The sequence below is a fragment of the Apis laboriosa genome, unplaced genomic scaffold, assembly GCF_014066325.1.
Source record: "Apis laboriosa isolate Shangri-la unplaced genomic scaffold, ASM1406632v1 scaffold39_cov144, whole genome shotgun sequence".
Classification (NCBI taxonomy): domain Eukaryota; kingdom Metazoa; phylum Arthropoda; class Insecta; order Hymenoptera; family Apidae; genus Apis; species Apis laboriosa.
This window is the reverse complement of record NW_025223140.1, coordinates 1,665,607-1,680,795: the sequence shown is the minus strand read 5'-3', so window position 1 is coordinate 1,680,795 and position 15,189 is coordinate 1,665,607. Positions and strand designations below refer to the sequence as shown.

General features: G+C 23.6%; 1 protein-coding gene across 1 annotated transcript in view; it reads left to right on the top strand.

Annotated features, from left to right (window-relative positions):
• The window catches only part of LOC122715658 (lateral signaling target protein 2 homolog), a 38,133-nt gene extending 31,117 nt beyond the window's left edge, over positions 1 to 7,016 (top strand). The window contains exon 4 of the mRNA XM_043938006.1: positions 6,358 to 7,016. Coding sequence (XP_043793941.1) covers positions 6,358 to 6,434 — 77 coding nt within the window. The 3' untranslated portion in view covers positions 6,435 to 7,016. The remainder of the gene's footprint in view (positions 1 to 6,357) is intronic.
• The last annotated feature ends 8,173 nt before the right edge of the window (positions 7,017 to 15,189 follow it).

Sequence of the window (15,189 nt, the reverse complement as noted above, 5' to 3'; positions counted from 1 at the left end):
CAAATACAAACAGGGAAATTAAAATTCCATTAAAAAAACATTGAGAGAATTTTTAATCAAACGTTGTAATAAATGTTAAACTATCATCATTAATTTCTCTTTTAATATTTATACAATTAAATGTAAAAATCTACGTTGAAAAATATCGTTAATTATAAATATCGATAATATAAGGAGAATATTTAAATTCATACGTATCTTCATTCTTTAAAATAAGAGACATATATAATCGTTTAAAAATATTAGATACATTTTTCTTATACGTTGAAAGAATAAATGTAATTATTATTATAAAATTTATTATTATTATTATTATTTGTAATAATTATATTTAACAGTCTCATTTTACAATTTCAACATTTTTCAAAATAAAGATTTTATATTTTTATGTAGATTTAAAATGTTCCATTTTACTTCAACAAAAAAGATCTATCAACACTTTTGAAAAATCATATCATCTCTTTTAAAATTTATCATTTTCTTACAGAATCTAAAGTTTAGAAAATATAGGAGTCTAAATACAAATAAACAATTTTATAATTGAACTTCTATTCTGATAAATTTTCCAAGAATATGAATTTTATCGCTGGAATACAATATCGTGTTTCTTTAATCTTCTATCAAATATAGGTCAGATATTTAAACATCTATTATTTTCATCCACTCGCAAAAGTTCATTAAAATCCAATAAAATTTGTAATTATATCAAGACTATTAAAATTGAAACTTAATTAATCAAAATGAAAATCGAGAGAGCTTAGATCTAATGATTTCGTACTGAATTTTTTGAAAAAATAAAAATGCAAATTAACATTTTAAATATTATTTTTTTTTCAATCTCAAGAATTATTTAATAATTTTTTAATAAATCTAGATATCATTCCATTGATAAAAAAATTTGTATGGCTTTTTAAAAAAATTTTCTTACTGAATTCTCAGAAAAAAAAAAATTAATTTCAAATATAAATTTCAAATATAATTCTGAATTTGTTTGAAAAAAAATATTATCCTTTTCTCGATTTCAAGAATTATTTAATAATTTTTTGATAAATCAGTTATCATTTTATTTATAAAAAAATTTGTGTGGCTTTCTAAAAAAATTTTTACTTTATTATTATTATTATTTATTCATTTTTTTTAAAAATATTACGCGAATATTTAATTTTTAAAAAAATATTTTATAAAATTTTACGTAATATTAAGAGTATTGGAACACGAAATAACAACAGATATAAAATAATAGGCTAATGTCCGAGAAAATAATAGTCGGGATAATAAAAGTTCTTAACCAAACTTTGTTCAGCCTATTTTACGATCACCCATTGTATTGATTAATGTTGATGGTATGAAGCTCGTATTTTTCACTCCAATACTGTTTCTCCAATTTGCTGTTTCTTTCAACGACTAACAGATACAAAGAATTTCATGGAAACAAAACAATTCATAGTAATTTTAAGAGACAAGCAATAATAACAAATTTATTATCAAGTAATTAAGAAAATTCTATATAATTCCTTTTACAATAGAAAAAAATATATGATAAAATAAAGAACCACTTTTAAAATTGCAATATTATTTTACAGACAATAGAATTTTATTGCATAAAGAGAGATTTAAAATTGGGTGTATAATGGATTACACTTGGAATATATTTTCATTTATAAATAATTATCAATTACGTGATGAATTCACGAAGAAAATTGATCAGAAGATTTCTTATTCAATTTTTTTTCATCTTCATCTTTCGAATTACATTTTACGAAGAAATTCATCTAACTCAAAAATTTTAAAACTATTCCAAATTAATGCATATTTTTATGTACGTAGAACATAATGCATTACACATAGAGCAATTTTCTTGATGAGAAATTTTTTTCAACGATAAAAGATAAAATCAACCCTCTAAATTATCAACATTTTTTTCAATTCTTTTTTTTAACAGCAAGCCGATAAAGTATCAAACTCCTTTTTAATTTAACTTTATTCGATTTATTATAACATTGTATTTAAAGAAAAAGAAACTTTGGATCGTTAATTTCATCTCTTTAAAATTCTCGATGAAAAAAAAATTGCTTCACATAATTCATTGTTCATAAAGTTTCGTTAAGAAATTAATTTGATCAATAAATAAAAAAATGTTCGAATATATATATATATTCTTTTCCCCTCTCGCAGAAATTAATAAAAATTCCAAAAAAAATCCTTAATCCAATAAAATTTAAAAATTAAAATCAACAGATAGTTGAAGAAAAACCAACTAAAAAAAAATCGATCAGATATGTCGAACAACGGTGACAATCGAACGCGGGACCAAGAGATGGAGGAAAATCGTGCCTCGTTCGATCATACAATTCCTCACGACGACGACACCCCATTCGAGATCCCTCCTCGACCCCTAAATTACCATCGATCGATCGACAATTGCTATATACTGTGCCCAAGGGACGGCCAAGAACGCGCCTCCTTTTATCTCGAGTGCATCGAGTTCGCGAACGAGTTCCACACGGGCAATCGTCTCTGTCCATCTTACATACGCGACGAGGTACCGCGCCGCACAAAAATCTCGAAACAGAGCAGAAGCAATTCGGTGGTCGATCAACGCCGTCGTTCCAGCGTTCAATCGAACCGCTCGAGGACAAACAGCTGCGGCAACAGCAGGCCAACACCGTTAGGTAGGAGACAATTGGGTCATCGGACTTTTCCGATCGATGGGAATACGCATCGCGGTATTTTGTCTTTCGGTATATAACCGATTGGGAAGGGTAATAGGGTGGGATGGAAGGAAATTTTTTATTTTTCCATTTGTTTGAGTGAAAAATTCGATTGGTGGGAAACAAGTGAACGATTTTCTCTTTAATTTTATATTCAAATTATGATTAATTTTGGGCAAAATTTTAACAGGTGAAGTTAAGAATAATGTTACATTGATAATTTATTATTCGAATCGTAGATAAAAGATTGGACTAAAAGAAGATCAGCTATGAACGTTTATAAGAGTATTTTAAATGTTTACATAAAGTTATAATACTTGAAGTACACTTTATTCGAAATTTTTAGATGTTTACTCGATTCAATTTGTTTGTTTCTTTGTTAATTGAAAATTAAAAAACTTGAGGTGAGCTTTATTGTTTCCAAAAATAAAATAAGAAAAAATTATTGCGTACTATAATTAACCATTTTTTCGCTTATAATTTACAAGTAATTTAAAATATTGGCGGATTAGTTTTTTTTGTATTTGTTATGATAAATTTTTAATATTTTAATTAATATTTTTTTATTATTCTCAAAAAAAAAAATATATATATATATTTACTTATCTATTTTCATTTTATTCTTTAAAAGAGAATCGTGTATCAAAAAACATTGATATTGGGAAACATTGATATATAGAATCAAATGTTTTAACGCAAAATAATTTTTTATTCATTTTCCATATATAATCCTTTACATAAATGGAATTACATTTATTCAATAGAATGAAAATTAACGTATAAAATTTCTCGATTATTTACATTTTTTCAATATTAATTTTTGTATTACATATTTTGTTAACGATTCATACCTATACCATTTCAAACAATTAAACACGTGATATAATGTTTTATATATCTCTGAGATGACGTAAGAATATAAAATGCGATAAATTAAATGAATAAAGCGAAAAATTGGGTCTCATTGAACTAACACAAACTTCATCAACACCGATAATAATACTAATAATAATATTAACTGCAAGAATAATGAAAAAAAGTCACAATATATATAATATATATTATATATATTAAAATAAAATAAAATATATCTGTTATATATTTATCATCAATTATATTATTGTCAGTCACTGATACCGACGAATTCTATTCGATGAAGTTTGTGTCACTTGTGTTGTAATAGGACCCAAAAGAGGGTTAAATATAATAACCATTCAAAAGAAAAAAAAAATGTTCAGGGAATGGTAGAAGAGGTAGCTCGAGTAGAAGAACGAAAGTACGAAGGACGAGTTCCACTCGTAGAAAGGATTCTGTCCAGCCTTTAAAAACGGTAGTGAAAGAGGCACAGAAGATCGTGGAGGATGAACGAACTTTAGAGCAAGCGAGACGCCATCGAAGGATTGCTATGATCATCGTGGGAACGTTTATTTTCCTTCTGGTGGCTTCCGTACTCGTGGTGGTGGTTACATTAACCCACAGCACGTTTTTGAGCCCGCCTATGGGCTCCAAGGAGCTTGCTGAGCATCGAGCTCAGACGTAAACTATCATTTTGAAATACCTTATCGTACGAGTGATATTGAGAGAAATAAAATTTTTAGAATAATGTGTGTTCGATACTGGAATTAAACTTGGACGAAATTTATTCAAAATAATAATTTAGAGATAATTAAGAAATGGGGTTGAAAAGTTGGAGACTTGAATCAATATAAAAATATATATTTAAGAAAAAATTAATTTTTTTTTTTTGTATATTTTTATATTCTTCAGTTCAAATTCCGATTAATAGACTGTGGGTTTTTATGTAATAAAAATATCTTCAAGTATTCAACTATATATACATTTACAAATTATCATAATATATAAAACATATCCTATGCTTTGTATTATAATAAAAGTCTACTGCAAAAGTCATGCAATGAAACTTCGAAATTTTTTATATAAAAAAAAATGCGAAAAACTTATTCAAGAAATAAAGAAAATCGTGCTATTGAAGTCACTTTTTGTTTTATCCCGATATCTGGATCGGTTGCCGAGATACAAGGACTCAGGCTCGCTTAAGGCACTGCGGGAGTTATGAATGGGACCGCGACCCAGTGACCTATATTTCTTTCTGAAAATGAGTACTACGCTTTTCCAAGAATTGTATCTGTCATTTGTTTAGCATTGGTCGGTGACTAGATGCGAGTCAGAGATCCGAATAAATGACAAGAATGAAAGTAGTAAATAGAAACTAAAAATTATCCTTTTCTTTACACGACGATATCTCAGGAACAGGAAATTGTATCGAGATAAAAAAAAATGCGTTTTAAAGAAGAAGATTCTGCGCTTCCAATAATCGTTCATTCATCATTTCATTTGACCGGAAATCACTATCTTCGGAGTTATAGCGGTTCAAAGTTTTTCTAATTTTAATAAAATTTTTTAAATATTATTGCGATAGGTCATAAAGAAGCACGAGCGAAAAGTCCGAATAAGTGACAAAGATGGAAATAGCAAAAAATTAAAAATTACTCTTTTTTTTACACGATCATATCTCAGGAACCGGAAGTTGTATTGGGATAAAAAAAAATTAGTTTTAAAGAGGAAGATTCCGCGCTTCTAATGATCTCTCATCTATTAACCAAAAATTACTATTTTCAGAGTTATAATGGTTTAAATTTGTCTTAATTTTAATAAAGTTTAATCGAGTTTTAAGTAAATTATGAGATAAATATTTCTATTTCTGAAAAAATATTATTTACTACGATCTTATTAAAAATTCTAAATTGATTTAAGAACTTTTTTGAAGTAACTTGGATTTTTATTTAATCAATTGGATTAATTATTTTGATTAATCAAACAAATTTTATGATTTTCATTATTATCATTATTTTTGTAATAGAAGCTTCTGTGTTTATATCACTCATGTATAATAAGAAAAACATATATAATAGGAAAAATATATATCTACATGAAAATCTGCAGTCTAAAAATTAGTATATTAATTATAAATAAAAAATCTCAAATAATGTGATATTTAAAAAAATATATAAGTTTTATGTATAATAATATAGTTTTATATTCGCTCAATTTACTTAAATAAGAATAATCTAAATAAATGAAATTTATCTAAAAAATATGTGTATTTGAATAGTTATTAGTTTAATTAATAATTAATAAAGGAAAAATTGGAATAATAGAATAAATTATAACAGTATCGATTCTGTGAATAAATGAATATCTAATTGATTTTAATATTAAAGAACTTTTTCGTTAATAAATTATTAATATAAGTGAAATCAGAATTTATATAGAAAAAAAACTATATTTAAAAAAAACATAATTTTATTATTATTTTAATTTAAATATAATTATTTTTGTTTTTTTTACAAATTTTTTAAAAATATAATTTAATTTTCTACAATATATTTATTATCAATGATATTTCTATTAAAAAATAGAAAATTTCATAAAATTGAAAATAAAAGTAGAAAAGTATTCTGATGAATAATATTTTCATTTGAGCAAAATTGTAATAACATATCTGATTTCACTCAGCATTTTCATACAATAATATTTACAAAATGAAACGTAAATATTAAATAAAATTAATAACATCACTTAGAAATTGCACAAATTAACAATATGATATTCTAATCGATTTCAGTGCGCAGAGAAAACGAGGAGCTGTTGAATTCCCTCAACAGAGTCTTCGTAACTGAAAACTCAACAATGACACTCTGAAGAAACTGTTTTCTAAGGAAGACGAGTGGCCTGTTTTGATGCGTCTTTCGAAGAAGTTTGAAATTGAGGCAAGAAGCAAGAAGCAGAAGAAGAAGAAGAAGAAGAAGAAGAAAAAGAAAAACTATCGCTTAACTTCGAAGTAGAAGAAGAGATCAAGGATCGTTTTTCAAAAGCAGGCAAAGTTTTATTACAATTCCATTTTATCCAAGACATATAGTTAGGTGTAGCGAGGAAATTTCATTTGTCTATGTCGACACGAGGCTAATTTGTCCACTCTGCCGATAGAATACGAACTTCGAATTAAATCTATAACAAGATGGTGTCGACATCTGTAATTCTGTTCTCGTTGTTTCGAAGGTATGTCCAATCTCACTTTTTTTTCATTGAAATGTATAATTTGATATTCTCTGGGAGGAATCGAATATTACACTGTCTCAAAAATTCTTTTCATTTTTTTTTTTTTTTTCTATACGAATTTATTATGTTTTTTTAGAACTTTTGCAATTTCGATGGATCATACAATGATATTTTGTCGTTTGTGAAATTTTATAGAATTGATGGTATTAATATTCCATCTATTATTTTTTCAAAATGATTTTGATTTATTTAAAATAATCAAGATGACTGTTAAAATTATATCAATTGATTAATTTTCACCATGATTTATAATTATATCAATAATTAGTAAAAATATGTTTTATGTTATGTTTTATAGAAGAATATTTCAAATATTTAAAGAATAAAAATAATAAATGATTAAAGTAATGCATAAATAGATGAATGAATAAATATATTAAGTACCATTAGTTAATGATCACGTAGCGCTAGTGTCGCGTCATTAATCATCATAGTGTCATGTCAGATTTTTAGTATCAAAGAATAAATTTTTTTATAATCAAGTACATTTTATTTAATATAATTGTAAAAGAATAGATGTATAAAAGAATAGATCTATTCAACTTGTAACTCGATAATTTTCTAATATTATTGATTTTATAAAATATATGAATGATAATTTTATGAAAATTTTATGAAAAGATACTTAACAAAAATACAAGTGTTCTTGAAAAATGAAAAATAATGTCAATAATTTCTTAAATGTACAAAAATGGAAAGAATTTTTGAGACAATCTAATAATATACAGGATGTTTCCTATTTTCCTATCAAATTGCAGGAGCACAATCTATATATGAAAATAGAAAAAAAAAATGTATACAAAATATTAATATATTCTTATGACAGAGATAGAGCCAAGTATTTTTATTTTATTCATTTAAATTAACTAACTTTTTTGTTTGTTTTGATCTTTAGAATCGACCTTCTAAAGATGTCTTATGAATATATTAATACTATGTGAAGTTTGTAAATGTTTTCAAAGTTATAAATAGAATTATACATTAAAATATATGCAATCTAAATATTTGCATAACAAATTCTACATTATAATAATTCGAAATATCATTTTTTCAGATAAAAATATGAACAATTTAAACGATTAATTATTAAATATAAAAATTAAAAAAAATGTTATAATATATAAATAAAGTAAAATCAATTTAATACTGAACTCTATTATTAACGCATTTAAGGTGCGTTTAATATTAGCCTAGAACTTTGTAACATTTTAAACAAACTTTTACATTTTCATTTATAGATTATACAATTTTTGCATAACGATTCTTTTCATATCATTTTTGATTTCTTTTCATATCAAAATTAAAATTAAAATTAAAAATAAAATAAATAATTTAAAATATAGGAGCCAACCTTTTCTCTTTAACAACCGTGCCAAAAAAAAAATATATATATATACACTTTTTCTATATTATTTGAAAAGAAAAGAAAATCAATATTTTTATTAATTTCTTGTAACACTTTCATTACTCCTATAATTACTCAAAATTGAACCAACAAGAATTAAAATTGGAAATATACTTTGTTTAAAAATCCACTATTAATTAATTTGAGAACCACTGTTCCTGCAGTTTTCTTAAAAATTGGAAACATCCTGCACAATTGTGTCAAATACGAAGATAGAAAAAAAAAAAAAAGAAAAAAATTAAATAAAATAATAAGAATCCACAAAAAAGTTATCTGCGACGATTATATGTAGACACAAGTCGCAATTGTTAGTTTGTTGTTGTTATTGGCGCGGCAAATGGATGACCATATGAGCCTTGTTACGAAACTGCATTGTATCGTTCGTTCGATGCACAAGAAATTCTATTCCAAATAAAAATGTACTGTATACTGAATTTCGATCCCACATCATATAATATCGACAACGAAGAAAGGAATGTTTAAAAAAAAAAAAAAAAAAAAAAGAAAAGAGTTCATGAAACTCGATTTTAAAACTCCTTGTTGGAAAAAGAAATCCAAACAATCAGTATTCCTGAGACAAAAGTGTAACCTTGCTATTGTTCCATCGATATGCGTAAATGAAAGTGTGTTGTAAATACATATATATATACAGGGTGTTCCATTTGAAATCGTCTCTTAAACTGTTCATTTTTTAAAAGAATGTTTCAAATGAAAATTACTTTCTTTACGGTTGCAAATTAAATCTTATCTTAAATCCTGATGGATGAGATTTCAAGGTGATCTTCGTCTATTATTAATGGAAATGTATGTATGTGTTCAGATAGACGAAATCAATGATTTGTAAGTCTTGACATGTCTGAAGTCATTCAAGGTGATATTGACATTGAAAACTTCGTTCTTTTAAATATTCTTTCTTTAGATTTCGTTTATCTGAATATTTCATCGATTCTGTTATAAACATAAATTGAAATTAATGATCATCGCGAGAAACAAAGCAATTTTTGATTTGAAATATTTTTTTTTCAAAAAATGAATTTTAATTTAGGGGAAAATAATGGAACGCTATTGTATATTTACAATTTTATTTCAAATTATAAGTAGACTTTGTAAAGACTTTGATATTTTTGATTCCTATTAATGCTCGAAATTGAATAAATTATTTTTTTCTCTCTTTGTTATTCGTGTGATTTCTAATTAAGAACAAGCTTAATTATTAATTATTAATTAAAAAAAATTGTAAATAATTGAAAAAAACGAAATTATATCTATCGTTTTTCTTTCTCTAATTATATATGATTTCTCGATTGTGTAAATTTGATTTTATTACCGAGAAATGTAGAATGGTTATAATTTTCGTTGCAAAAGTGTCTTCCAATTTAGAGAAAACGTAAGTAGTTATTAAATGAGTGAATTACTCGATTCCTTTTTCCCAAGGAAGATACTCGTGAAGAAATCTTTCGAATTAAATATTTATTACACGAAGCATTGATCGTTAGAAAAATAGCCAGAATAATTGTTGTTATCAATGTCACATGAGAAAGAATTATATTATTCTGATATTTAAGAGAAAAAATGCAGGAAATGTTGGACTTCGTGTATTAACAAGAATATCGTCACGATAAATATTTTGCACTTAAAAATGAATTTTATTTATATGAAACATCATTAGATTAAATATTAAAAGAATCTATTTTATTCTTCAAATGTAATAATTGAATTTTTTTTTTTTTTTGTTTTTTGAATACATTCAAATTTTAAATAGATTTAAATTTAAATCATATATAGTTACAATATTTTTTAATTTTTATGAATATTAATCACAGAAGTAATTATCATTTGTCAATTAATTTTATAGAAATTGAAACGTAAAATTTAATGATAAAATTATAGATATATCATAATAAATATATACTTTGATTGTTTATTTTGACTATTTATGATCTCAAACAAGATTTTCATGCAATAAAATAATATTGAATAAAATTAATAATAAAAAAACAATGTAAGAAAAAGTAATTTTTAAATTTTAATTTCTTTGTGTACGCGAATAGAATTAATTTTTTTTTTCAAACAATCAATGAAACAATTATTAAAATAGTTTTTTATAATAATCGTGACAATTTTCCTATTGATATACACAATTTATACTTGTATTTTAAACACAATTGAAATCGAAACAAATAATATCTATAACATAAAGCTTGATCGATTCATCAATGGATAAAATTGTTTGATTTCTCTTGAAACTCATTTGAATAAACTATTTTACGTCCATAAGATGCGCATCAACGTCGACGTATACCAATGAAAGAACAGCTTTTGTCGCGACAATATTGTTCGAGAAGAACTTATCGATGCCGCTATTTTAGATCTCATCACCATTTTAGATTTAGTCGCAATCAAAGTGTCAAAGGATGGATCTGAACATTGGCAAATGTTTCGTCGTCTAATCTTATAAGTCCTAGCTTCTGAAACCTCGCCTTTTAGAAATAATAATTAAATAACAATTTAAAAGGTATCTCTTATAATTTTGCCAGAAAAGAAAAAAAAAGTCGTGAATAAAATTTTGGATACTTATAATAGTGATGAATTGTTAATTATTGTCGAAACGATGGCTCGAACGAAAATTCGTTTAAGAAGAATTACAATTGATAATTAACTTGTGAAAGGATAGAATTTTTTTCGTCGAAAAAAAATTTAACTTTCATTAATTCAAATTATGGAAAATATACGAAGCAAACGTGTAATTCTGTTCAATTTGAAACAAATTGAAATAAAGATTAAGAAACTTTTTGGAAAAAGATATAAACAAAAATTTTATTCGATATCACATAATTATTTTCAAAATGTTACAATTAATTTTCTAATTGTAGTTATACTGAGATTTTTGGTTAATATAATAAATTTTATAGAAAAATTTTCTATAAATGATAATATTCAAATCTGAATTTCTTCTTTAATTTCTTCTATTCCATGAAATAAAATTTATAATCTCAAATTATAGAGTTTTGATCTCAAAAACTTATTTCTATATTCTTTATTTTTATATAACATGTTCTTGTATTATCAAAATTGTTTAAAATGTTTTATAGTAAAATATTTTAATATATGAAATAGAATATTTTGATCATGAAGATATTAAAAATAATTATAAATTCTCTTCTATAAAGCTTCTTAATTATTTCTAGTATATGTTCTAATATATATTTAATAAAATTTGAATTCGAGAACTTTGCAAGAGAATGTGGCACATTCATTTGTAAAATTTGTAAAATTAATATAAATTAAAAAAAATTGTTTATTACTTAAATTATTATCTAAAATTATTACCTAATAATCTAATCTAATCTATTTAAAAAATGACACTAATTGAAAAAAATAAATGTTTTCACAATAAGTGATAAATTTTTTCTAGCTAGTGATAAAATTTTATTCACTTTTTGGTAAATTATTCAAATTTAAAGTTGTCTTTAATTTTTACTAAATTATAAAAAAAATAATAGAATAGACAATAGTTAATAGACAATACAACACATCATTTATCATTATTTTATTAATCAAAAATATCATCTTTTGTTAGATGCAAGAGAGAAAAAGAATTTGCATTCTCTTTTACATTTCACAAAACAATTCAAAATTTCTAAAAAATTATTTGTATCTTAGAATATAGAATTTATATATTTCGATTAGATACATAAAATGTATTAATAACTCAAAAACTATTAAAGATGGAAGATGGATCTGCCCTCTTACTGCAATGTTCTCAATTAAACGTATACACGAATATCAACAAAGTATCTCTCGGTTTATCAGTCGATCAAATAAAAAAAAAAAAAAGAAGAAAAGAAAAATAACAAAACATATATTGTCTATATAGAAAGAAAAGAAAATGATATTGAAATGACAATTGCATTGAAACGTGAATAATTTGTGAAAGATAACGTTTATCTTTTAGGTTATAATTCATACGTGCATACTTTGTAATATCGAATAATACGCGTTATTAGTGATATATATTACGATAAATATTATTTAGTTTAGCATAATAAATATTAGAAATCACATACATAAAACGATAATTAAGCGTAATTTGATGAATTGAATTGTTTTATCCATCGATACTCGACCAAATTTCTATCTCGTCAATTCTTCATCTTTTACGCCGAATTTTTACTAATAAACACATACTATTTTTCTTATTATTCTAAAGGCAGCCGTCCTCAAGAAATGATTGATCTTCTTCTCAGGAGAAAGGAAAGAACAGGCTTTTGTCGCAAAATGATTCTCCAAAAATTTAAAGATCATATTCAGAGAATATTTTTGATTGTGATAAATATGGAAAGAAATTAAATAATTCACGAATTTCGTTTATAAATTTTCTAATTTTTTGTTTGTAATTTTTTTTTTTTTAGATTGTTAAATATGAAAAGAGATTTACACGAAATGAATAATTTCGAAAAATGTGATAAAGCGATATATAATTAATTTTATTAATTAAATTTATCGTATGTTATATAAATTTGTATGTTATTTTATTTATTTATTATGTTCTGTAATAGTTTATATAAAGTAACAAGTTGATTTTGTGATTGTTATATATTATTATTTTATATGCCCCCATTTCCAAAATATTGAAATAAATTTATCATGTTGATACAAAATAAGAATTAACAAAGCAAATTAATAATTTTGTTGTTACAAAATGTTAATATGTTACAAGATTGCACGTTTCTTTTCTCATGTTTTCATTTTACAATTTATCTTATCAACTGTTTCTAAGTTTAACAAATTTTCTTTGAAAAATATCTTTAAAACGAGATTTATACGACAAGACAGGATAAATAAGTAGTAATATAGAAAATAATAAACTTCATAATTCTAGAGTTGTATTACTTAATTATCTTCTCAATTTAATATTAATCTTTCAAAAGTTTTTGTAATTTTTTATCAAATCTTTTATTAACAATATATAGTAAACTACATATATCACATTTAAGTATATAGTAAACTACATATTCACATTAAGTAAAAAAAAAATTTATTTTTAATTTAATAATATTTTTTATATCTATATATTTATGTATTTTTATAATCTACACAAGTAAATTGTAAAATTATAATTAATTATATGTTTCAGATTTGTTTCTAATTTTTACCATACATATTCTCAATATTTGGTTTTCTAAATTATCAACATTGTTTTCATCAAATAAAAATAAAAGTTGATGGAATTCGATACAATTCGTGCAAAAAAATCTTGGCAAACTTTACAACCAAAAGCTAATTTCTTACGACAAGAAACCAAAGTTTTTTATTGGCAATAAGTTTCACATTAAATCTATTTCTTTGGCATTATATAATATTGTTTGAAGTTTATTAAAGTCCAATATAAATGATTATGCAGTTCATTATTAATTACAAGTTTTTCTAAAGTCCTGTACTAAAATCTTTAATTAATAGAATTAAAATTTTCTTTTTATGTATGAATATAAAGATATCTGATATTGTTTTAATTATATAATTCTTTTTTTATGTTGGTAATCATTGCCAATGAATGTAATATAAATCTTAAATTATTTTTTTTTTACACTAAATAATAATTGAAATTATACTGTTTAAAATCAAAATTATTTTTTCGACTGAACAAATAAAAGTTATTTTTGTAATGTTTTATTCAAACACTAAGCTATTACATTTTTATTTGTTTAGAATATTATTTGTTTTCTTTTTTATTTTTTCTTAATTTGCATTTAATAAAAAAACAAATTAATGATTTTTATATTGTAATACATTCTTGAAAACAATCTTTCTCTTATCTTTATATTGAATTGTTTCATTCTCCATACAAATTAAAATCAAATTTTTGATATCAAATTTTTTAAACAAAATTATTAAAATCGTTTAAAAAATCTCATAATTATATCTCTGAATATGAATCTTAATATCTTTTAAAATTGTTGATAGATAAATTAAATAAGTTAAACCTGTAAAATATAGCACTCTTTAAAAGAAAATTTTTATAGGAATGGCTAATTCTCGAAGGTTGAAAATATATTGAAGCTTTCAAAAATTGTATTTGCGTCGTACAATCCACCATCGACCCTTCTCGTCGATTTTTTCCAACACTTATATCTCGTAGAATTAGTGAAAATAAAAAAGATCATTGATTTCGTAAAAACCAAAAAATAAAAAAAGAGAAACAGATTTTTCTTAATCATATAACAATAGAAAAGTAAAAATCTCAAATTTAATTGCAAATTCTTAGATGGCAAATAAAATTGTATGAGTAATAATCATTAACACAAGAACGTAGAGTTACAAGTATAATTGTAGATTCGTTCGTATTTATTGGCCGTCATTTTGTTGAAACAACTTTCATTTTGTTTTAATAGAACATATTTATCGAATATTTTCTAAAAGAAATATTCATCAAGTTTTTCTATTTGGAATCTAAAATACTGGAATACCTAATAATTCAATATAATATTTTTTGAAAAAGTGATTACCAGCAAAAAAAATTATTGAAGTAATTAATCATTAAATTTTTTATTTTTAAAATAACAATTATTAGAAAATGTAATATTTTATCCTCTGATGAAATAAATATCATTGATATCGGAAAATTTAATGTCAAGTTGAAAATGGTGTAGAAGTTCGCCATAATAATTAAATAATTTTTTATTTTTCAGGTTTACTTAGATAAATAAAATAAATGGAATAGAAAAAAAATTAAATTACAATGATAGATATTAAATTTAAATTTCATTAAATTTTTAAATTAATTTTTTTTTTAATTTCTTTATTAATTTTTTTCACTTTTTTTTTGTATTTATGTCATCTGATTTGATATTTATTTCAGTTATTTGATGATAGAATACCATAACTTTCAAAAATTATTTTATTTTAAAATTAATTTCATTCTCTAGATAATTT